We start from the raw sequence: 26,619 nt of genomic DNA, 5'->3' as shown, positions 1-26,619 counted from the left end.
CAAAAGAATGGGAATGGGTGGGTAGGGAAGTGGGGGGCGCTATGGGGGACTTTTGGGATAGTATTGGAAATGTAATTGAGGAAATTATGTAATAAAAATATTAAAAAAAAAAAAAAAAAAAAAAGATATTGGCCCAGTCATGCATATAAGATTTAAGTGATTTGTGTATGTTGCATGGTGCATTTTCTCATTGTATACAAGCATTCTTATAAAAGTATTGAGACAGGGTCTCACATAGCTCAGGCTTCTTGAAAGTCACTATGTCGTGGACCTTGAACTAGGAATTCCTCTTTATTCAATCCTCCGGGTGCTGACATTACTAGATGCACCATTGTAGTAAGAATCTTGGAGTTTTGGTTTCTTTTAAAAACAGAGATATGTTATAAGATGTGTTTTTGTTTTAATCCCAGGTGTGGGATGTGGGGCTTCTTCAGACTGTCCATAGCAGCTAACTAAGGTTTGCCTCAGGCTCTGGCAGGGGCTTGATTTTGCAAGCTGCAGATAGTTTCTGTGATTGTGTGACATTTGAAATTCTGGGGACTTTTTAGAGGAGATATAAAATGCTAGAGGGGCCTCCAAGAGGTGGGTTTTTGTTGGTTACGATTTGTCCTGGTTTGTTAAGTAGTCATGAGCAAAGAAGAAACAATAAGAAGTAATTATATAGCCTGCTGGTAGAGATCAGACTTGCTCCAAGAAACCAACTTGCCTAATCAGCAGGAACTAATGATTATGTGGCCCCATTTCTGTCCCTTCACTTTATTCAGGGATCTCTCTCCATTCCTCTCAATCATGTTTTCTATCTTATGTAGTGTTGGGAGGGGGAAAGAAAGGAAGAAAAGGATGGAGAAGGGGGAAGAAAGAAGAACCCATAAGGTAGTTCACAATCAGCTGCATGCCATTCTTAGCTAACTTTGTGTTTTTATTTAAATTTATTTTTCTTTATTTTCGAATTCTTTTGGGTTGAATATGTATATTATTTTAAATGTTGTCCAGACAAAGTTTGGAGCTGAGACAGTAGAAAGGACCATCCAGAGACTGCCCCACCTGGGGATCCATCCCATACACAACTACCAAACCCAGACACTATTGCATATGCCAGCAAGATTTTGCTGACAGGACCCTGATATAGCTGTCGCTTGTGAGGCTATGCCAGTGCCTGGCAAATACAGAAGTAGATGCTCACAGTCATCTATTGGATGGAACACAGGGCCCCTAAAGAAGGAGCTAGAGAAAGTACCCAAGGAGCTAAAGGGGTCTGCAACCCTATAGGAGGATCAACTATATGAACTAACCAGTACCCCACAGAACTGTGACTCTAGCTGCATATGTAGCAGAAGATGGCCTAGTCGGCCATCACTGGGAAGAGAGGCCCCTTGGTCTTGCAAACTTGATATGCCCTAATACAGGGGAATGCCAGGGCCAGGAAACATGAGTGGGTGACTTGGGGAGCAGGGCAGGGGGAGGGTATAGGGGACTTTAGGGATAACATTTGAAATGTAAATGAAAAAAATAATCAAATAAAAAAATTAAAAAAAAATGTTGTCCAGAAAGGAAACTGTGACACAAATTCTTTAAATCCTGAAAAAACATAATTAATTTTACTTAATTTTATTCTTGCTTTTTATGTAAGGGCGTAGTAACTGCTTTTTCTTCACCTATAAAGAGTCACTGGGGATGAGTAATAGTAATGGTTTGAGTTTGTAGAAAAGGCAAATACTTTCTCACTTTTATTATTATTAATAGGAAAAAGAAAGTATAAAGCTGTTTTGTTTGTTTTTTTCAAATCTGTTGGAATATAGCCAATGCTTCAAAAAACTATCTGAAAGTTTCAAAGGGAAATTCAAGCTCGGCCAGCATAACCATGGAGTTCTCTCTTGGCCACTTGACATTTCTGCTGTACAAAGCTCAGCGCTTGTACTCTTTAATATTTTATGTATTGATCCGGTAAGGAAAAGTGCTACCATCTATTCCACTTTTAAAACTAACCTAATTCCGGTTTAGTTTTTATGAGAGCATCACTTTGTGTTGTTCTTCCTAAGAATTAAAATATTAAAATGATAGCAGGTTCTGGTCAATAGTTATTTTTGCCACATCCACGCATACTAAAACACACTCCGAATTATTAAAATAATGTGTTTATCTTTCAGAATTTTACACTTCTCGAAGTAACCCAGGAGCCTGGCAATGTGACAGTGTCTGCAAGAATCTATAAACTGGCAGTATTCAGCTACTATACATTTTGGCTAACAGCAAGTACTTCAGTTGGAAATGGGAATAAAAGCAGTGATGTAATTCATGTCTACACAGACCAAGACAGTATGTAAATGAACACATCTTTATCTTTAATCAGAAAAAAAATGAAAATCTGATAGTTATGTCAGGGACTTTTCTCTATTTGTGTGCACTGATATTGAAGTCTGTTTGCCATATTTAACTACTTCCCCCAGGAGCTTAAAATGAGTTTAAACTCATAATTATTACAGTTTATTCTACTTTTTTCCACTATAATATTATTTTCACAGGGCTGACGGTGATAAATCTTAACACTGTGCTGTGAGCAGAGAGTTCTCCACTGGAGGGTTCTCTATAAGCGCTTTGAGGTCCGCTGCTTTTTCTATGACTGCACACCTAATGTACACTAAATCTCAATTCACCATTTTGTTCTGTGACAGCACCCTATAGAAGAAGTAACATATTTTCTGCCCATCATACCTTACAGTAACATTTAAACACATGTAGATAGAAGAAAGTCATAAATTGGCTAATACAAGCATGACAATAGAATATTTTACTTGTCCTTGGTAAAAAAAACAAAAAAACAAAAAAAACAAAAAAACCAAACTTTTGAATAATGGACAGGCTCAACACTGGCTTTCATACTACCTATTCATTAAAGTCTTTTTGATTCTGTTGCTCTGAGAGATGTTATAGTCATCTGGAATGGACGGGGAACAATACTCCCACAAGCCTGGATGACCTGTGTCACATGCCTGCTCGTTTGTCTCTGAAGTTGCTTAAACGAATCTCCAACATCTAATTTTCCTTTCAGAGTTTAAGTACACACAGGAATTCATGAACGAATTTTTAATTGTCTTTGTGTCAAACATAACAAAATATCTGTTTTTAATTAAAAGAGCGTTTTGTAGACAGCTTCTTCAGAATCCTGTTCATGCTGAACGTTAAAAAAACTATGATGTCTATTCAAATGCTTGATACAATTTTTTTTGTTGTTGTTTATTTCAATTTCAGTTTTTGGAATGCAATGGAAAGTGGATTGCTGCTTCTCTTTTGTTTAATATTAAAGATTTATTTCTTTTGCATATGGGGTTTTGCCTGCATGTATGTCACTGCATTGGGTGATTGAAGTTGAGGCCAGAAAAGGACATGGAACCCCACCCCCCACAACTGGAGTTGCAGAAGTTTGTGAGCCATCATATGGTTCCAGGGAACTGAACCCAGGTCCTCTGGAAGAGCAGCAAGTGCTCTTAACTGCTGAGCCATCTTATTGAGAAATGACTGTGACTTAACTTCTACTGAATTAAATCACAATGTTTACCGTTTGAAAAAAATCATTAATTTACCAATATATACATGAAAAAAACTTGCTTGTTCTTGGCAAGAATAGCTTGAATAGTGGACACAAGCTCACCCACAGAATATAATTATCATGTGAAACTATGCAGCTGATTAATGTTTAACAAAAACTTTTAGCATAATGCGGTCAATATCATTATAGACACTCTTTAATTATAGATCTTCCCCAAGACCGCTTCAACCCATAACAGAATACCAATTATAATTAAAGCAATAACGATTTACTTTTCATTGTATCTTTTGGGACTTTCAATTTTTATATCCAAACTAGTTTGATCTCTGAAAATTTAAAATTTCATAAGTGGAATAATTTCTTAAAATACAAATGTGGGTTGGTGTTTTGTTGGCTAGAGACGTCTAGTTACTGGAAATCAGCAAAGCTTAGCAGTAAATGTTCTACTACAAACATGACTTTGAGGATGTCTCTTATGTAGTCTGAGCATTGTTCTCTGTATATTCAGTAAAGATAATCTTTGGAATGAGGAAAGTGAACACATTATTTAGATAATCACTAAACTATTGATTCTGTTTAGAAATACATGCTGCATGTAAACACATGCAATCCCCATGTGGTAAGAAAGGAAAGTCAGGAGAATATGACAGCAACATAATCCTTGCATGGGTTAAGAATGACAATTATTTGGAATGACTGTCTACTCATGTGGATATCTTGTTTATCTTCTTTTAAATAATGTACCAGTGTGAGCTAGTGATGGTGTTTCAGTACTTACATTCAATTTGTAAATTGGAATATCTGGGATGACTGACGGCTTTTGTGTTCTGATCGCTACCTACCTCAGTACCTGAAGGTGGTGTTGGAAACCTGACTTATTTGTCCATTTCATCAACTGCAATCAACGTGAGCTGGACGCCACCATCTCAACCAAATGGCCTCGTCTTCTACTACGTTTCCCTGAATTTACAGCAGAGTCCCCCGCGTCACAGGAGCCCACCTCTGATTACATATGAAAACAGCATATATTTTGATAATCTGGAAAAATATACCGACTATATATTTAAAATCACTCCATCAACAGAAAAGGGATTCTCTGAGACCTACACTGCCCAGCTACACATCAAAACTGAAGAAGACGGTAGGAAAGACCCCACTCTGGCTTATTAAGTAGATTATTATTGTTCTTTGTTTATCTTGCTTTTAAAAGAACAGTACTTATACTTATTTGCTCAAGTAATTATCTTTTCAGTGACTTAAAATTAAAACAGTCTATTAGTAAAAGTAAGTCCAATTATATTTGAAGTGTCTCCTTTACTAATGAGGATTTTTTTTGTCTCATTAATATTCTGTTTTTCTTTTTATAGTTCCAGACAGTCCACCAATAATCAACACTTTTAAAAATCTTTCTTCTACCTCCATTCTCTTATCGTGGGATCCCCCATTAAAGCCAAACGGTGCAATCCTAAATTACCATTTAACTTTACAAGGACCCCACGCCAACCGCACTTTCGTCACATCCGGTAACCACATAGTACTGGAAGAACTCTCGCCATTTACTTTATATAGTTTTTTTGCTGCGGCAAGAACTATGAAAGGACTTGGCCCTTCCAGTATTCTTTTCTTTTACACAGATGAGTCAGGTAAGCCAAAAACCATGCTGCTTCCAGTGATTTCTCTATTCAGCCTGTGCTCTTTGTTTCTAAGGAACAGCCTAAACAATGAAGACCATTAGATCTTTTGTTTGTGGCCAACTTATACTCATTTGCCTGCTTTGCGGACCATTTTCCTTCTTCTTTTTCTCCAGTTGAAGCTTCAGAATTACCTGTTCTGTTTAAAGCTATTTTGAAACATGGGCTTGAAGATATCAGGGCAGTATTACTTATGGTATTTGTTTCTAGGATTACCACCTATAATTATTTTTATAGTTCTTTTTGAATTTGTTTTTTCGAGCAACTAGAATCAAGATAGTATTTCTGTGCTATGCACTTTATGAACATGAGTTTTATAATGTGTTTCCCCTGCAGCGCCTTTAGCACCTCCCCAGAATTTGACTTTAATCAACTACACTTCAGATTTCGTATGGCTGACGTGGAGTCCAAGTCCTCTTCCGGGCGGTATTGTTAAAGTGTATAGTTTTAAAATTCATGAGCATGAGACTGATACTGTATTTTATAAGGTAGGTTGTTTATAACAGCATATATTTATTTCAGAGCCTTGGAAACTGAATTAAAATGTTTTGAGCTGCTGGAAAAAAAATAAACGAGCTGCTGTTTTAATCAAGGGGAGCGTTTAGAGAAATAGCTCATTGGTGGGGTATTTGCTTCTTGTGTACAAAGCGCTGGGTTTGACCCCAAGTGCTGCAATAATTAATTGAACAATGTAAATATTTATTTAAAAATCCATTTTCTAGAAATATGGGCTGTTCCTGGAAAATATAGGGAGGCTTTTGTCAGATGTAAAAACTGAACACTTCTAGAATACTTTACAAACTAATTGCACTGTTTGGCTTGTTGTGTGGGTTTTTTTAAAAACGTACTACATGATATACTTCTTTTTATTGGAAAAAAATAAGTATCAAATGAATCTTTTTAACTTTTTCATAAAAACATTTACACTGGTCTTGTGGTAATCATTCTAGATGGCATGTGTTATTTTTATTCTCTGACTTTCCGTGGTAACCCATTTGTAATCCTCAGTATCTCTTCGTTTTTCCCACTTTTTTTTTTTTTGGATGTAGAGTCATTGATAAACATGCAAAGATCCAATAGAACAATGTATCTAAAACGTAGGCGTTTGAGCACTAGCATTTGATTGCCAACGTTTGTTACCCTCAGTATTTATCTAAGAAAGTTGCCTTTCCTTTATGACACCAAATGAAGTCCTGGGATAGTTTATTTGCAAGAAGAATGCAAAGTTCAGAGCAAACATTAGACATTGTAAACCTCGTAATTTATTTTTATGATACATCAACATTCTAGAATGTGCAGCTTACAACGCGAAGAGCAGAATATCAAGAATAACAATTATAGCTCATTTACTTATTTCTGTCATCAGGAACAGTGTCCCCCTACCTGGAACTTAATATAGCGTCTTACTATCTGAAAGGTTATGCATTATGTAACTTCCTAAATGTGGACCTGTTCCCAGACCTGTATTAATGATGCAAGCATGTAGCCCCTTATTACTTAGTCAAAGTTTAAACTCAGTTACCTCATATCTTTTGGATTGCCTGTATGAACTGCAGAAAATATTCACAGGGGAGAAATAATTTTCTTAGAGTGATCTCACCCTCAAGATTACCTTGTGTGTTCATTGGAGTGTATGTATATATATATATATACATATGGTCTAATTTTCATAGAATGATGATCTTTATTTATTTATTTATTTTGGTTTTTTTGAGACAGGGTTTCTCCTTGTAGCCCTGGCTGTCCTGGAACTCACTCTGTAGACCAGGCTGGTCTCGAACTCAGAAATCCGCCTGCCTCTACTTCCCAAGTGCTGGGATCAAAGGCGTGTGCCACCACTGCCCGGCAAAACATTTTAAATAGAACAGTAAAGCAAAAGCTGACATCAAATGACCTGGTTTGAATCTTTCCATGGAGATTTACAGTGATGCTTTCTAGAAGTTTCTTATCCTCTTAAGATTATTTCCTTCAAATGAAGAATTAGATTAAAAAAATCTTCATATATTAATGAAGATTATAAGGGTAAATTCACATAAAACACTTTGAACAATTCCAGGCATATAATAAACTCATTAGCAATCATTGCACAGTATAAGAAAAGAACAAAAATTCCCTGTAATGTCATGATAGCTTTGAACACGAAAGAGTAATATACTGTTGCCTGAATATGATTTTAGTATCTTTGAACATTCTTTTTCTATTATGTGTTTTCTGTTAACATTTTATTACTATAAAATCTACAGTTTTATGCCAGTTTACATTAAGTATATAGTTTTAGACCAAGTGCTTTGTGTTTTGTTTTTAATTAATTATTTTATTTATTAACATCCCAAATGTTGCTCCCCATCCTGGTACCCCCTCCCAGAGTTCTCCTCCACCATCCCTCCACCCCTTTACCTCTGAGAGGGTTGTCCCTGCACCCTGTCCCCTGTGGCATTCTCTCACACTGAGGCCAGACCTCTATTGCATACCTGCCAGGGAGCCTCAGACCGGTCCTTGTATAGAGCAAGGGTTTTAATCTTTAAAATCTACTACATTTGATTACTTCTGTTTGCCATTATTTTCCAATCTTTTTAGATGATTATATTTGCTTCAAGTTCCTTTCACTCTGCTCTCGAGTCACCCCCCAGCCCCCCATCCCTAAGTATTCTGTTTACCATGTTGGCTGTTTTCCCTTTGTCTGGCTTTCCCTGATACCGTGTTTATGGTTTTATCAACTTTCCCTGTGAGGATCACTTTATGTCCCATTTCATTCTTTTGTCCTGTTGCTTCTTTCTGTTTCTGTCCTCAATGGCCTGTGGCTATGTGTAGACAGAATAGCATTGGAGCCACCCAAGTGTCACTGAAGCCTCATCAGCCCACACTAGGACATTGACATTGGTTGGAAAATTGGGTCACTCTGATGTGCTGCAAGAAGTCATTTATTCAGTAAAAAGCTTTTAAAAGACTTTTTTTGTGTGTGTAAATGTATCCAACAGCCAATAAACTCATTTATTACATTGAATAATTGAACTCTCAAGTTCAACCATTTCCCTGCCCTAGTGCTCTTCTGGATCAATATCAAAATGAATTTGTGCTGTGCCTAATTTCTTATTAGAAACACATTTTTTGTAGACTTTTAGTACGTAATACAACATTTTCTTGCTGACAAGGACCGTGGTTTACTAGGTTTTACAATCTACAGGTCATCTGTCAACATGATTTGTAAATAGTAAGTGTGAAATACGAAGAGGTGGGAGAACATGTCCTGCTAGATTTAGGGACTTCCCGGGGATTATTTTCTTTTTAAAAATAAATTTGAGATTATAATCACAACATGCCTACCTGCCTGTTCCTTCCTCTAAACCCTCCGATATAGCCTTACACCCTCTTCCAAATTCATAAATTCCTTTCTCTTTAATTATTATTGCATGCATATCTGCCTTTGTATATGAACATATATTCCTAAATATACCTGCTTTCCATGGAGATGATTTGAAAATGGGTCTCTAGAGTTAATATCAGTGTGCATAACTTAGGACTTTGGCTGGCTTACTGGCCCAGCTAGTAAAAGTTCTTGCTGCCAAGCCTGACCATGTGAGTCTAATTCCCAAAACCAGTTGGTGAGAGGAGTAGGCAAATGCTCACAAGGTGACCTTTGACCTTCCATGGCTATTACAGCCTCCACATGAGTGAGTGAGTTAGCATGACCTCTCAGTTTTATTAGGATACATTTATTTTCACATAAAATTTCTTATTATTGGGGAAAATTTGTCTAAAAGAAAACATATCCTTTTTTGGTCAACTATCATACCTTACTCTTTTTTCCTCCTCATTTTTCTAAATATTTTGTCAGAATAGAAATTTAGGAGTTGTTTGGCGTCTCCAACTTATGTTCAATGGAACAGAGATTGTGTTTCGTCTGTGGCTTTCTTTCCCCTGGCTATAATACTGGAGCTGATAGATAAGTAAACATATACAGATATGTTGGTAGACATTAGGAAATAGAAGAATGCGGATTTGGAAAAAAATGAATACTATTGACTGTTCATATTCATAACTTGTATTTAAATTTGAAACTTTAACTTAGCAAGTTGAAAGGGAATTAATAAACACACTGTTCTAAAATATAAAAACACTTCAAAAACAAAAATTATGATGTTCAAGACCAAACTGGTACCTACTTCTTTGTATCATAAGCTCATCATATCCCCAAGTACAAAATATTAATAACTATTTTAATTATGCATAGTGATCAACTCCTGGGTTAAACATAAAAGGAGTGAATGCAAGATATTCAAATAGACCTGTTAATTACAAACAAGTATTTGAAGAGGCCTTGTGACTAAGGATTTTTTTCCCTTTTCAGAATATTTCAGGTTTTCAGACTGATGCCAAACTTGCTGGACTGGAGCCTGTGAGCACCTACTCAATTAGTGTGTCTGCCTTTACCAAAGTTGGAAATGGCAATCAGTTCAGTAATGCGGTGAAATTTACAACCCAGGAGTCTGGTTAGTCACAATTTCTGCCTCAGCAATGTTTATTCTCATATTTAAGACTTTCACCATCCCTCTCCGTTTAATGAAATGCTGCTAGCATTCAGCTCACATGGAAATTGAATTCCAGTGCTGAAGATTAGGCTGGGGTATATCTGAAATCATATATATGTATCGATACACATACATTTATATATAACATTTCCTTTAGAACTGAGGACAAAATTAAAGGGTAGTTTTTTAAGGAAGTGACAAGGTAGGACTTCATTTTATGGGGCTTTGAAGAGAAGGAAATGACCTATCGGTCACTTTTAATGCGACCATTTAAATTTTTACGAATTGTGAAAATGATTTTTGTTTCTTTAGGAGGTGAACTGGAAGATATGAAAGGCAGGAGCCAGGGTTGCCTCTTGTGCTTCATAGAATCCTCTTGTAATGTGAAACACTAATAAGACCACCAGCTAGTTGCTTTTGCAGCAACTGAAGTATGGCGACACAATTGTGTGGGCCACACCTAGTCTTTGTGTAGGCCATGACCAGTTCTCATTTATGAATTACTTAATGGTGGGTTACACATGGCCCTTTTGTTTTACTAACGAGGTCATATATATAAAGATATCCTTCTTCTTTTTCATCTTTTTAATGATGATTACTGAATGGCTGACAAATTCCTTTTCTTGTCAGTTCATAGCAGCTCTAAATATACTTTTATTCATGAAAATCCTCACTGAGACAGGATGCTCAAGATGCTAAGTCAGTCATTTTCCCACGAACTTACAGACACTTGAGAGTCTGTCTCACAGCATGCTCACAGACAAGTCAAATCCCTAGTATTACAGTGGATAAGGTTCAAGCTGTGCAATCAGTGTCTGAATTAGAATCTGAGCTCTGTGGCTCCGAGGCTGTGTAACCTTGACAAGGACTCAGGACTCCTCTGAGCTTTCTACCTTCAACTGAAAAGAAACACACATTAGCTACATCCATTGCAGGAATGGTCCAACATATTTGAAAAGATCCATTAGATTTTACTTATTAGAGCACTTTATGTGCTGTTAATTCTGTGTAAATATTATTACAAATATCCCCTTACTTGCATGAAGGAGCCATGATCCAGGCATAATAGGTAGAATGTGCCTTCAAAGCTTAGTAAGCAACCCAACTGGAACTCCATCTTTGTGGTTGGTAGGAGCTGGTGGCAGTGACTAGAGGGAGTTTGCATCAACCTGAATGAAAATATTTAATGATTTTGAACCTATAAAATATTTAACATTATTCACACAAAATTAATAAAAATTAATTTTGGATTATCATATATAAACTACAGCATAAACTAATATTTCTAGCAATAACATAAAGTTATATCACAAAATATAATGCTTGGAATACACAAGTAATAGAAAAATTTCATGTTCATATATTAATTGTTTTATTATTTTTCTGGTGGATTCATAGAGTCAGTTAAGTTGACATTTCCTAAACCTTTGATTTGCATATGTCAGACACATCTTAGAACTGCCTTTCTGTATTGATGTATTTATCCTACAGAAGAAAGGTTTATAAGAGACAGATACACTCAGGTCCAGAGAAATATTGTTGGGAAGCAATGGATTTCTTGAGTCTTCTTTTAACCACATTTGTATGATAGGAACATCCCTTTGTTCTGCTTTGGACAGTTTGTAATCTGTGAATTAACCAGATTTTGTTGTTGTATTTTCCATAACAATAAAGTTATGCTACTAATATTAAAACCAAAGGACATTATTGGGTATTGCCTTGGAAAGTGGCCAGTGTCTCTGATGTATAATGATGTTCATGGATGGCATATTGCTCTTCATTCATTTGTTCTAGTAGAAAAACCTGAGAGCCTTTAAACAATCCTTCCAATGGCCTCTAAAATAGTCTGTGTTCTTTCAAAGAACTCCAATAAAACATACCTGCTTTGCTTTCTAACACCATTGCTGAGCCTGGAATAGTGATGGTTGATCATTTCTGTTGAAAAATGTTCGGTAATAAGTATTGAGAAGGCTGCACAGTCATGATTAAGGAAGCTGGCATCCCTATACATTCCTCTGTTGAAGGACATCTGGGTTCTTACCAGATGGCTATTATAAATAAGGCTTCTATGAACACAGTGGAACATGTGTTTTTGTTATATGGTGGAGCATCTTTTGGGTATATGCCCAGGAGTGGTATAGCTGGGCTTTCGGGTAGTACTATGTCCAATTTTCTGAGGAACCGCCAAACTGATTTCCAGTGTGCTTGTACCAGCTGGCAATCCCACCAGCAATGGAGGAGTGTTCCTCTTTTTCTACATCCTCACCAGTATCTGCTGTCACCTGAGTTTTTGATCTTAGCCATTCTAATTAGTGTGAAGTAGTATCTCACAGATGTTTTGAGAGACTGCCCCACCTTGGGATTCATCCCATATACAGACACCAAACCCAGACACTATTGCGGATGCCAAGAAGTACTTGCTGACAGGAGCCTGATATAGCTCTCTCCTAAGAGGCTCTGCCAGTGCATGACATGTGCAGAGATGGATACTCTCCACCAACCATTGGACTGAGCACAGGGTCCCCAATGGAGGAGTTAGAGAAAGGACTGAAGGAGCTGAAGGGATTCGCAACCCATAGGAAGAACAATAATATCAATCAACCAGACACCCCCACAGCCCCCGCCCCAGAGCTCCCAGGAACTAAACTACCAACCAAAGAGTACACATGGAAGGACCCATGGCTCCACCTGCATATGTAGCAGAAGATGGCCTTATTGGACATTAATGGGAGGAGAGGCCCTTGGTCCTGGGAAGGCTTGATGTCCCAGAGTAAGGGAATGTGAGGGTGGGGAGGCAGGCGTGCATGGATGGGTGGGTGAGTACCCTCATAGAAGCAGGGCAAGGCAGGAGGGGATAGGGGGTTTCCGGAGGGGAAACCGGGAAAGGGGATAACATTTGAAATTTAAATAAATAAAATATCCAATTAAAAAAATGAAGAAGGAAGCTAACATCTGTGATTGCCTAGGATTGAGGCCAATGTGTTTTTGAGATTATGAGAATGTATTGGCTGCTTGGACCTGGGAAAGCATTCCATTAAATGCTCAATATTGTAAGCATTAGTAATATAGTAGAGAATGTGGTCCATCAGTCATTTATGTTAAGAACTTGTTAGACATACACTGGAAAAGATGACAGATTTGTAGTTTTTCTTTGTTCATGAAATCTCCTCTTACCTCTTGCCTGCATAGTTGAATAATTTACTATGTGTGTATAAATTTTAACTTTGAGCAAATGTTTTCCATTTCAGTTCCAGATGCTGTACAGAATATTGCATGTGTGGCACATGACTGGCAGTCAGTATCAGTGATGTGGGACCCACCAAGAAAAGCAAATGGAATAATTACTTACTATATGATAACAGTTGAAGGGAATTCTACCAAAGTCTCCCCCAGAGACCCCATGTACACTTTCACAAAACTTCTTGCCAATACATCATACATCTTTGAAGTAAGAGCGTCAACCTCAGCTGGTGAAGGCAATGAAAGCCAATGTAACGTCAGCACACTCCCTGAGACAGGTAACTGGTATGGAGCATTTAACTAACCTGAAACAGGTAACTGGTGTGAAATAATTAACTAGGCTCAAGTGGGTAATTAATGGCCATCTGAAAGGAGCAACTAACCACAAGCAATTAACAGACTTGAAGTAGATGACTAACAGGTAAACAGGTAACGAGCATGGAGTGATCAATTACCACTGGTAATATGAGACATTACTAGTTTTTTAACAAGCAACTTATATAAAAAGGGTAGCTATTCTAAAATGGTTATCTAAGCTAAAATAGGTAACTAGTAAAAAAAAAAAGGTGGGTAACTAGCCTGAACAGTTTATCAGTAAGAAACTGGAAACCTCAAACAAGTAACTAGCCTGTTAGGTCTAACAGGAAATAGTATGAACAAGTCCCTAATTTGAAACTTTTAGCTATTCATCAATAATAGCATAGATTTGCCAACAGTATTTACAGGACTTATTTTTATTAATATGTCTATGTGGTAGGTATGCCTATCGATGTTTATGTGTGTTCATATGTGTCTGGTGATGCGTGTGTGAATTCATACACTTACATGCAGACTTGTGTGTGCGTATGTATTCTTGAAGCTGATATTGAGACTATTGCTTGATCCCTGTACACCTTCTGTATTGAGTGTACGTCTCTCAATTGAACACAGAGCTCTCTAGAGTGGCCACTGTAACTAACCAGCATGCTCTAGGGATCCCATGTCCCTTCCTCCTTCCAAACTCTAGAATTACAGAAGGCCACCATGCTCACCCAGAATGGATGTAGGTTCTGCAGATCAAGATTTGGACCTTCTATCTTGACAACCAGTTTGTTTCATACTCAGCCCACCTTACCAGCCATTTTTATGAAGATATAAAACCACATTTATGTGAAGATTTAAAATTATTGTTAAAAAAAACACAGCACATATTTTCTTAGGCTACCCCTGTGATCTCTCATTACCAACTGAGCATATATTTAACCTTCTTCACCTTGATGGGAGGTTTAAAAGAGGAAACAGACAATTGCACAAATATAAAACCCACTAACATACTGAGTGTGTTTTATTATTACTTAAATGAAGGAATTAACACACACACTTCTTGATAATTTTTTTCTTGACATTCTTGGTGTTTCCGTGGACTCGCAAGGCTTGCAGTACCAGGTTTGCTGGCATCCACTTCCTTTTCTAAGCCCTCAGATCTATCTTTCAGGTTATCGGAGTAAAAGAAAAATGTCGCTCTACTCTAGTTTCCAGGACAAAACTGTCACAATTTCTCAGCCATGCTTCTGCATGTTGTAAGATTTGTCTTTTTAGCTTCTCCGATATTCTACCTATTACATAAGTAAAAAGCTGGACTCCTTCTTTGTCACAGTATTTCTCTGGTTGTCGGCCCTAATGAGAGCTGTGATGTATCTTCGTAACCATTTACTACTTCACATGCACTTCATTATGGAAACTCCTTATGAACCCCTGCCCCAGTGAAAGCCACGTTACCTAGTTCAACTCCACATTTCTATCCTTAAGGATACAAACCTCCAAACTTTAAAAGGCCATCCCTTCTCTCTGGTGTCAGTATCTATTCAGTTTCAACTCACCTTCCTTCAGTACCCTTTCTTTGAAGGTTTGAATGGTTGTATTAAAATCACATCTCTTGCTTTTTAGGTTCCATATAATTCTGACTGGTGTGAGGTAGAATATAAAGGTCGTTTTGATTTGCATTTCCCTGATGGCTAAGAATGTTGAACTTTTCTTTAGGTGTTCTCGACCATTCAAGATTCCTTGGTTGAGAATGCTCTGTACCCCGTTTTTAATTGTTATTTGGTTCACTGGAGTCTAACTTCTTGAGATCTTTGTTTATATTGGATATTAGCCCTCTATCAGATGTAGGACTGATAAAGTTTTTTTTCCCAATCTGTAGGTTGCCATTTTTTCCTATTGACAGTGTCCTTTGCCTTCAATTTTATGAGAACCCATTTGTCTATAGTTGATCTTAGAGTCTGGGCTGTTGGTGTTCTGTTCAGGAAAATTTCCCCTGTGCTGTTGTGTTCTTTCCCACTTTCTCTTCTATTAGATTCAGTGTATCTGGTTTTATGTGCAGGTCCTTGATCCACTTGGACTTGAGCTTTGTACAAGGAGATAAGAATGGATCAAGTGCTCAAGTGCTGACCACCTCTTGAGCCAGCACCATTTGTTGAATATACTCTTCCACCCCCCCCCACACACACACACTGGATGGTTTTGGCTTCTTTGTCAAAGATCAGTTGACCATAGATGTGTGGGTTCAATTCTGGGTCTTTGATTTCTATTCCATTGATCTGCCTCTCTGTCTCTGTACCATGTGGTTTTTATTACTATTGCTCTGTAGTACAGCTTGAGATCAGGAATGAGATTCCCCCAGAATTTTTCTTGTTGTTGAGTGTTGCAGGAAATAATAAAAAGAAACAGCATGGTTCCTGAGCTACACCCAGTTACTCTCAGCCCAGGAGGTCTTGCGGGCCTGTTCTTATCTCATGGAAACTCTGACTCAGAGCTCCAAAATCTCTCCACACAGCTCACTAAGTTTCCATGGGTGGGTTGTTATCACGCCAGCCCCATGCTTCAAAATCCACAAGGCCTTTGTGGTGTACATAAAGCAAACCCTAGCTTTGCTGCTGTACCTTTCTCTCTTGAACAAAGACAAGCTGCTGTGTGAAGGAAAAGCTCAACACAAACTTAGTTCAGAAACAATGGTAACTCAATCACTGAGTGCAACAACTAGAATCCTAATCTTGTAAGCCTTATTAAATCTAAATCCTCTGGTGGCAAATCCTGATGGATCCGCCATTGAAACCCCCATCCAAAAAGACCCTATCTCTCTCTCTCCTGCTTCCTCTCTTCCCCTATCCAACCTGGAAGTCCCGTCTACTCACCCAGTGATTGGCTCTTTTATTCATTAGGGGATAGTTCACAAGAAATCACCTGAGTACTGACTCATTCCTCATTTGCAGCCCCTCCCGGAAGAGCAGACTAAGCATCAAAATACAAGCAACTGCAGGGCTATCCATAACAGTTGAGAATAGTTTTTCTATCCTGGATTTTTTGTTGTTCCAAATGAATTTGAAAATTGCCTTCTTTCTTTCTTCCTTCCTTCCTTCCTTCCTTCCTTCCTTCCTTCCTTCCTTCCTTCCTTCCTTCCTTCCTTCCTTCTTTCTTTCTTTCTTTCTTTCTTTCTTTCTTTCTTTCTTTCTTTCTTTCTTTCTTAAAAATTAGATATTTTCTTTATTCACATTACAAATGTTATCTCCTTTCCTCATTTCCCCTCCAAAAACCCCCATCCTATTCACCTTCCCCCTGCTCATCAACCCACCCACTCCCACTTCCCTGTCATAGCATTCCCCTATACTAAGGCATTGAGCCTTCATAGGACCAAAGGCCTCTCCTCCTATTTATGTCTGACAAGGCTAACCTTTGCTACATATGTGGGTGGAGCATGGGTCCCTTACATGTGTACTCTTTGATTGGTGGTTTAGTCCCTGGGAGCTCTGGGGGTACTGGTTGGTTCATATTGTTGTTCCTCCTATGGGATTTCAAACCCCTTTCAGCTCCTTGGGTCCTTTCTCTAGCTCCTCCATTGGGGGTACCTTGTGCTCAATCCAATGGTTGGCTGAAAGCATTCACCTCTGTATTTGTCATGCACTGTCAGCAAGCACTTCTTGGCATCTACAATAGTGTCTGGGTTTGGTAACTATATATGGGATGAATCTGCAGGTGGGGCAGTCTCTGGATTGCCTTTCCTTCAGTCTCTGCTCCACACTTTGTCTCTGTAGCTCCTTCCATGGATATTTTGTTCCCCCTTCTAAGAAGGAACAAAGTATCCACACATTGGTCTTCCTTCTTCTTGAGCTTCATGTAGTCTGTGAATTGTATCTTGGGTATTCCAAGCTTCTGGGATAATATCCATTTATCAGTGAGTGCATACTGTGTGTGTTCTTTTGTGATTGGGTTACCTCACTTAGGGTGATATTTTCTAGTTCCATCCATTTACCTAAGAATTTCATAAATTCATTGTTTTTAATAGCTTAGTAGTACTCCATTGTATAAACATACCACGCTTTTGTATCCATTCCTCTGTTGAAGGAATCTGGGATCTTACCAGCTTCTGGCTATTATAAATAAGGCTGCCATGAACACAGGGGAGCATATGCCCATATTATATGTTGGAACATCTTCTAGGTATATGTCCAGGAGTGGTATAGCTGGGTCCTCAGGTAGTACTATGTTTAATTTTCTGAGGAAACACCAGATTTCCAGAGTGGTTGTACAAGCTTGCAATCCCACCAGCCATGGAGGAGTGTTCCTCTTTCTCCACATCCTCACCAGTATCTGCTCTCACCTGAGTTTTTGATCTTAGCCATTTTGACTAGTGTGAGGTGGAATCTCAGTGTTGTTTTGATTTGCATTTCCCTGATGACTAAGGATGTTGAACATTTCTGGTGTTTCTCAGCCATTTGATATTCTTCAATTGAAAATTCTTTGTTTAGCTCTATACCAGATTTTTCAAAGGGGCTATTTGGTTCTTTGGAGTCTAACTTCTTGAGTTCTTTTCTTATCTCCTTAAAAAAACCTCAAGTACAAGTGGATCAAGGACCTCTACATAAAACCAGATACACTGAAGCTAATTAAAAAGAAAGTGGGGAAGAGCCTTGAGCACATGGGCACAGGGGGAAATGTCCCGAATAGAACATCAATAGCTTATGCTCTAAGATCAAGAATTAACAAATGGGACCACATACAACTGCAAAGCTTCTGTAAGGCTAAGGAAACTGTCCATAAGACAAAATGGCAACCAACAGATTGGGAAAAGATCTTTACCAATCCTACATCTGATAGAGGGCTGATATCCTATATATACAGAGAATGGTTCTTTTTTATCTCTGTGAAGAATTGAGTTGGAACTTTAATGGGGATTGCACTGAATCTGTAAATTGCTTTTGGTAAGATGGCCATTTTTACTATGTTAATCTTGACAATGTATGAGCATGGGAGATCTTTCCATTTTCTGAAATCTTCAATTTCTTTCTTCAGAGACTTGAAGTTCTTGTTGTGCAGATCTTTCAGTTGCTTGGTTAGAGTCACAGCAAGATATTTTATAATATTATCTGTAACTTATTACCGGTTAGAATTTGTCTTTCTCTACCTCTATGTTCTTACATACCTTCAGCATCTCTTCCCATATAGTTGATATGACTAATACTATAACTTTATTTAATATAATAGACTTCATCTAGTAATTTTAGGAAACATTAGCTAAGCACCTACTACAGAGTAGTAAAGTTCAGCTCAAATGTGGCATCTTTAGTAAAACTTTTATTAACTTCCCAAGCTTTGGTGTTCCAGACTCTGGTCTTGTTGCATCAAAACCTCAAGTGCTAAGGTATCTGACTCCATACATCTGAGCACTCCACAGGCATTGCCACCACTTTAAATTTGTTGAAGTGGTGAGCTAGAGTATATGTGTATGTCTGAGAACAGATGAACAGCTTCATACATATCCAATAAGGGGGTGACAAAAATTTCACAGTGGGAGGAAAGCAGATTATTGCTAGAAGAAAAAAATATTTTCATGTCCACATAGGTGTTCTTTATCAGGAAACAGCAGGTTAAACAATTTCTTTAGCAGTCTGAACTGGAGACATTTCTTAGAGAATGAGAAAATAAGGAGGAAGTATAATAATTTTAAAATAAATGAGAAGTTCAGACTGTCAAAAAACAAGAGTGCTAGTTTTTACATTATGTATAGTTGAGTTATGAACTAAAGCCACTCAAGGAAAAAAACAGATATTCAGTTAATAGAACAGAGGTACAGCTAAAACTCAGTGTACAGTAGATATATAGCTATTAGATACAGAGTTATTAGATATACAGCTATTAGATACAGTTATTTTATATATATATATATATATATATATATATATATATATATATATATATATGATACACAGCTATGTTGCTTCAGAGTCCAGATGTTTGTCACATTATTTTATTCAAAACTTTGAATAGATCTTAATTCAGCTTTGGAAGTCCACCTAGAACGGTAGGAAATAAGGATGTAGTTGGTCGTTGGCTTCTTGGTTGGTTTCTTGTATTCCCATTATGAGAGTTTGTTCTTTTGACCCCTGGGTCAGAATGACTAGCCATGAAACATTGCTCTATACTTCCAAAGTCAGAATTTTTATATTATCACCCATTTTGCTCACTTAAACACATAACATTGTTAATAATACACTTAATTCTGCTTTTAACTCTTAACTTAGATCATGGAGTTTTGGTTTTGTTTAATCAAAAATCTCAGCTGAAGGATTTTGACATTCAGGCAGTTTCATGATTGTAGGAGAAAGAAATTATTTACATTGTTCTGGTAACTTCTCTTCTGCTGCATATTATTTCCACATGCCATACCTATGAGACGAAAGTAGAGCTGTTTTCTTCCAGTCAAATGTAAAATTTCTTGTAATTAAGAAGAATCATTCAGATGAAATATTAATTTCTGCTTCAAAAGTACTTTTTCATCTTTGAAATTAGATGTTGAATCTAGTACATAATTATATTTATGATTACTGTCCTCATTAGGTATCTAATTTTTTATCAGGACTCACATGAACTGCTTGTTGATGAGATGTTCGTAAGTGCTGGGAACTCATTGTTCAGATGGAAGCAGTTTTATAGCTGTTGCAAGCTTTTAATTTATGGTGGGAAATTAGTCACAGTGGACAGCTAGCTCTGAGTCCCAGACTCTGCCATTATTCCTGACATAAGAAGAAACCAAATTTGGCTCACTCTTTTACTGCTTGGTGTTAGACCCTGACAGACATTCTTTCCAGGGCTTTCTCTCTTTCCCTCCATCCCTCCCTCTGTCCGTCCCTTCCTCTCCCCACTGTCTATGTGTACATAAACACACATGTATGAGTGAAAGTGGACATGTCAGAGTGAGAAGACAATCTTAGGTGTCACTTCACCGGTGAGTCCGCTTTGTCTTATGAGGCACGGTTGCTTACTAGCATGGAACTCCCCCTGTAAGCCAGGTTAGCTGTCTGCTGTGTCCATCCTTCTGTCTCTACCCCTCAGCACTATGATTACAAGAGCACCCTGCTTTGACAAGGCATCTTTATGTTGAGGTTTTAAAGTAGCCTATAAGGTATTCAATATCATTATGGCATTTCATTTCAAAAATTGTCTTTTAGACTCCTACAATGTCTTTTACCCTGCCCCTTGGTTTTCTATTGTAACACACCCCAATCTCTGCTTGCTCCATCTGTCTTCATGTCAGCATTCTTTCTCCTTCCTTACTGTGTGTAGTTGTAGACAGTGGGAAAGTTGGAAAGTACAAATCTGCCATCTTCCAAGTCCATCCAAGGGTATCTTTTGAAATTCATTTGTGTTTGTCTCTGTACCCATCTCAGTAGACTTGACTTGAGACTTAGAGTACTGTCTGAGGGCCTTTAGAGAAGAATGAAAAAGCAGATATATCTATTGTGCTTTATATATTTTTAATGATACAATGTTTGATCTTCAGTAGATTTAGAAAATAACTTCAGCAATTTTCTTTGTAAGCAGGAGGAAGGAAGGCAAAAAATGGGCTTCATTCTGCACTGGTTTCTGTGGCTGACTCCAGCTTGGGTCTAGAACACCCCTTCTGCCTCATGAGTGTTCCTGACTTAGAAATTTCAAATATTACCTGTATTTATTGGAATTGCTGCCCCCACCACTATTTCACAAGGTAAAATAGAAGACTTTGGGTCCGTCCTGAGAATTTTTTCATTAAAAATCTAGAGTAACAGTCATACAGATGAGGATAAATACAATTTTGTTCAAATATGTTTTACAAACTTAGAACAACAATTTGTATTTTCTAATCTGTGCTTGATCTATAAAACAAAAAGCCAAAAAGCACTGCCACTTAAAATAAGGATAACTATAAAAACACTATGGCATTCTGGGAAATATTTTAATGTTTCTAGACTTTTGCCACATTTTTCCCCCCCTGGATCAGTTCCAAAGGGGCAATATTTGATATTTTTCAAATAGTCTTAGGTATCAAGTTCTACATTTAAAAGTTCTTTTAAACATGATTTTTAAAAGGTGACTTTGGGTTACTCTGTATAATTCCCCTCAACCTCCTTGTTACTGGAAGATCTTTCATTAAGTGAACTCCAGGCAGCCATTCTTGGCTTCCTCTGAGCTCCAGCTAAAGCCAGCTGTTCTTTGGGCCGTGTTTTAAGACTTATTTAGGAACTGGGACATATCTTATTACTTTATTTTCCATTCCTGATACTCTTCTTAACAGCCTTGGCATATGAACCTCCTCCCTCATTTCTTCTCTTGTTCTTTTTCACTTCCAGTTTCAAGTTAGTTGTGTTTGTGTGTGTGTGTGTGTGTGTGTGTGTGTGTGATTCCTTTCTAGTTAATATAGTACTTGAAGCTTTCAGAATCGATCTACTGTTTTTATGAGATTATGGGCTGCACAAATGACATTTAACAGTGGTATAAATATCCCTCACGTGTTCAAAAACATGAATTGAACACAGGAATATTTCAAAAAGGAATGTGCTATTTTGGACTTAAAATCAATGCAATATAAATGATTTAAACATATAAGCCATACAAACATTGGTAATTACAGCTTATTATTAAATTTCTAATACTAAAGTTCCTTTGCGAACAGTAATACAAATTTGAGGAAGGTTCTAGTTTTTTAGTGTATGACAGTTCATATTATCCACAATAAGATTCTTTTGGAATTCAAGTGGAAGAAAAGCTCCATTTCTTATTACATCAGAGCATTAGAACTGTAATTTTAATTTCACCATGTTTACTACAATATCAAGTAAAGCTTGTATTGGTTCTGTGATTAGAGACCTTATTATGAAGAGTCACTACCTTAAAATTTGCAGTATTAGAGGTACTAAAAATCTACATGACTTAATTAAATCTATGCCATTTAAAGGATGCATTAAAATTAGTGGTTAGTTTTGTGGTTTGTTACCAATTATATTAATTCTATCACGCATGTTTTTCTTTCTAATCTTCATCTTAACTTTACATAATTGCATCTCTGAACCAGAGTCGCTATAGTCCTGGCTGGTCTGGAACTTGCTACTTAGACCAGGCTGTCCTCAAACTTGTAACAATCCTCCTGCCTCCTCTGTCTTCAGGAAGCTACAATAACAAGCAGGAACCAGCGAGCCAACCTTCTTTTATTTATTTATTTATTTATTTATTTATTTATTTATTTATTTATTTAGTTAGTTAGTTAGTTAGTTTTTTGAGACAGGGTTTCTCTGTGTAGCCCTGGCTGTCCTGGAACTCACTCTGTAGACCAGGCTGGCCTTGAACTCAGAAATTTGCCTGCTTCTGCCCCCCAAGTGCTGGGATTAAAGACATGCGTCATCACTGCCTGGCCTACCTTCATTTTTATACTATCTGTATACATTAGTATATTAGTAAAATTAGTACATTAGTAAAATTTTTATATAGGAGTTTAACATTTTTAAGGTATGGACTCAAAATTTAATACAAAGTTTATCTTTAAGAGGTTATGTTGTTACTAATTAAATGTATAAGCCATGATGCCTAAGAGCTGTCTTGTGAATTATTGTCAAAGCAGTTTATGTACTTCCCCTGCAAATTAAACATAAATAATGATGGCCCAAGTTGTCCATGATATACTTAAGGTAGTCTCAGGTTTCCATTGGTGTGGATATATTAGATTTATCTTACAGCTCATGTTCCTTTTTCCTTTTAAAGTCTATATTCATAAAATATCCAGAGGCATCAACACCTATTATTTTTGGTGTCTATCAAATGTAGAAAGTAAACGTATTTAGGATATTTTTCCTGAACTTTTATGGAAGAGCTTCTTTGGTTTTATACAACGTTATGGTTATGTGCAGCTTACATAGAGTTGAATACACAAAGTTTAGTCGCAAAAGGTCAGTGAGTTTTGAAAGTTTCAAATACCCACCTACTTCACTACTTCCAGTCAACCTGTAAACTAAGCCCTTCCTCCATGGAACTTCCTCCTGCATACCTATTCCTCAGTGCAATCCCTGTCCTCATGGCCGTCTATATAGACTAGCTCTACTTTTTCTTAAGCTATGAGTACTCTTTCATGGCTACCTAGTCCTTTCAATGCCAACTAGAGATTCATATTGTTATGATCTCAGTAACATTTTTAGTTCTTAAATTCTTTTATATCATAGAAACATCCCATTATCCATGAATTATTCTTTTTTGGTGGACACTCAATTTGTTCTGAACTTAGTGTCATGAATAAATGTCTGTACTTTTCATGGATTCATTATATTTATATATGAGAAGTCAGTGTTTGCAAGCTACTATGAGTTCATAATAGTCTTTAAAATAAAGCAGGGTCTTTATATATATATATATATATATATATATATATATATATATATATATACTATATAACTGTGGGTTACTTTGAATTCACTATGTAGACTAAGCTAGCCTTGACCTCATAGAGATCCACTTTCCTCTGCTTCAGAATGCTAGGATTAAAGATAAGCCTGGCCTCCAATAAAGCAACCTTAGTAGTAAATGGGACAAACTATAATTGACCTTTGATCTTCAGTGTGTTTGATAAAATACTTTTAACTGTTACTATGATACTGAACCACAGCCAAGACAACTTAGAGAAGAAAGAATCCATTTGAGCTTCCGGTGACAAAGAGATGAGTCACTCATGCAGGGAGAGCCATGACAACAGGAAGCTGAGTACACACATCTGTATATGCGAGCATTAAACAGAGAGAATGAACCTGAAGTGGAGAAAGCTTTAAGTTCTCAAATCCTACTTTCAGTGGCACACTTCTTTCAGTAAGACCACACCTCTCCAACCTCCCTGAACACCACTGCCACGTGGGACCAAATGTTCAAATACTTGAAACTATGAAGAACCGTTATTTAAACCACCCCACTACCAGTTATAAATATATATAAATTATTTATAGCCTTTCTAAAAATAATGGTTATCACATAAAATATTAGTGTTTTACTTATTCACATTTTCCAGTTGTGTCTGAGACAGAACCTCAGTGTGCAGTCAGGCAACTGTCTATTCATGACACCTCTGCCCCAGTCTTCCCAGTCCTGAGATTAAGTCCATATCAAACCTGGCATGAATTTCTGTCTTGTTTCTTTGCAAAAGCTTATCAAGAGTGGCTTTCCCCCCATTTTTATAGATATGTAAATAGGATATTTTCTGTGTTCTGGTTAACTGTTACATTGTTTTCTAAGTTTGGATTACCATATAGCATTTTATCCTTTGAACTTTTGTTGAAATGTCTACTTAACTGTAAGGCCTTTTTTGGGTATTATTTCCTATAGGTCACCATCCTATATATTCTTCAGTACAACCATTGCCCTCATGATGTCCAGTTTGCATGGTTGTTGTAATTGCCCATCTACAGTTCCTGTGGAGCAGCATTGTAAACATTGCTTAGTCAACCATTTCTTCAAAAACTCCACTTATCATTGATTCTCAGTTACTTCAGCATTATCCCTACATGCTTTGCCACCATGCTGGCTGACCTTGTATGCCACAGGAACTTATTGTGATGAGACAAGGAAGTTGTAATTCTTTGCCTATGTCTGAACTAAAAAAAAAATACATAATGAACAATAAATGAAGTAAAGGAATATGATTGGTTACTGAATTTCTCATTGAACTGTTATTTAAGTAATGATTTCATGATGAGAAGACAAACAGGTGCATGATTTTTTTTATATAATTATTCACTATTACCATATCATTGCAAGAAAATTGAATGCAACCATTGAGGGAAACTTAACTAAACTGTAGCAACAAAAATTCAACCATACTGGAATAGATAATGGGAATGCTACCTTATCTCATTTGTGGAGGTTTATATTCAAGTCATTAATAAATGTTATTTAACTTCAAGTGCTTAACATTTTAAATATGAAGTTCCAGGAGATCCTTGCATATGCTGGATATAAGTCTTTTTGCTAGTCAGCTATTTGTCGCTGGGGCAAATACCTGAACTGAACAACTTAAAATAATAGGAATTTATTTTGCCCCATGTTTTCAGGTGTTTTAGTCTATCAGTACTTGGACACATTGCTTTGGGCCCATAGCAATGAAGAAGATCAAAGAAGGGAGTCTGCCACTTACCTCATGGCTACCAGAAAGCAAAGACAGAAAGCTAAAGGTTGAGTCCCAATGTCTACCTCAAGGGCATATCTGCAATGACTTATTGTCACTTTTCTGTAGCACTACAGGCTGGAGACCACATTCTTAGCATATGGAGCTTTTAGAGAGCATTTAAGGTCCAAGCCAGGATGTATATTCAACGAATATTCCTTCCCACACAATAGGCTGACTTTCTTTGATGGTTTGTGTGGTTATAATGTATCATTTTACCTCCCTTTGGATACCTCCAATGTACCACTGTCTTTGCTTTCTCGCCCCTCCCCGCCCCGCTTTTCCCTGAGGAGCAAGAGTTGTGTTGTAGATGGATTTGTTGGGGCTGAGCTCTGAAACTCTGCATTTTGATCAGGTGTGGTTTTTCTTGTAGTCTTTGTTAAAATCAGCAGCTTCCTTGATAAGGCATGAGAGCTACACTTCTCTGTGTTTAAGAATAAATATTTAGGATGTTAGGTATAGACTGTGCGGGTTTAGTAATGTGGCGGGTTTAGTAATGTGGTGGTTAGAGGTTCTCTGCCAAGATCCATCCCAAGCTTAACCAGCTCTTCAGAGTTGACTAGGTATCCAGTCTCAGAATACCTAGTTTCAGATTTCTCTCTTGTTAAGCAGGTTGTAAGTTCAATTTGAGAGCTGTTGGCTACTGCCACTCCTGTTCCTTAAGGGTTACTGTGCTATGCTGGTTGTCGTTGTGATTCATATGCACCATAGTTGGGTAGGACGATTTATGTCTTCCTCATCAATTTTTGTTAGATGTCTTTTCAAGAAATTGAGCCGGTTCATTCTGAGATATCATATTAATTTACTTAGTGATTTTGGGCATAAATAATGCTAGCCCTGCTTTCACTTATGACGTTAGCTATTTGTTTCCTTTTCATATATGTCAGTAGTTTATGAGCTTATGTGTTTTTCTTCAAATAGTCCTACTCTGACTTAATGTTCCCTTTATTAGTCTATTTTGTGCTTTATTTGTAGTCTCTTTGTTTTCTTCATTATCAATTTAATGGAGTTAATTTACTTTAGCTGCTTGCTTAGGATAAAGTATAGAACATGACTTTCACCATCAGTACTTCCTAATTAACAACCACATATAGCTATATATATATATATATATATATATATATA

The 26,619-nt window shown here is 37.2% G+C and overlaps 1 protein-coding gene across 1 annotated transcript in view; it reads left to right on the top strand.

The window, feature by feature from the left end:
• The window catches only part of Ptprq (protein tyrosine phosphatase receptor type Q), a 198,954-nt gene that overhangs the window by 75,573 nt on the left and 96,762 nt on the right, over positions 1-26,619 (top strand). Inside the window, exons 20-25 of the mRNA XM_021174928.1 lie at positions 2,148-2,316; positions 4,395-4,688; positions 4,915-5,190; positions 5,575-5,726; positions 9,587-9,728; positions 13,016-13,285. Of these exons, the coding sequence (XP_021030587.1) occupies positions 2,148-2,316; positions 4,395-4,688; positions 4,915-5,190; positions 5,575-5,726; positions 9,587-9,728; positions 13,016-13,285 (1,303 nt within the window). The remainder of the gene's footprint in view (positions 1-2,147; positions 2,317-4,394; positions 4,689-4,914; positions 5,191-5,574; positions 5,727-9,586; positions 9,729-13,015; positions 13,286-26,619) is intronic.

The sequence above is a fragment of the Mus caroli genome, chromosome 10 (assembly GCF_900094665.2).
Source record: "Mus caroli chromosome 10, CAROLI_EIJ_v1.1, whole genome shotgun sequence".
Lineage (NCBI taxonomy): Eukaryota > Metazoa > Chordata > Mammalia > Rodentia > Muridae > Mus > Mus caroli.
Note: the sequence above shows the minus strand (reverse complement) of the source record. Positions and strands in the feature narration are given on the sequence as shown.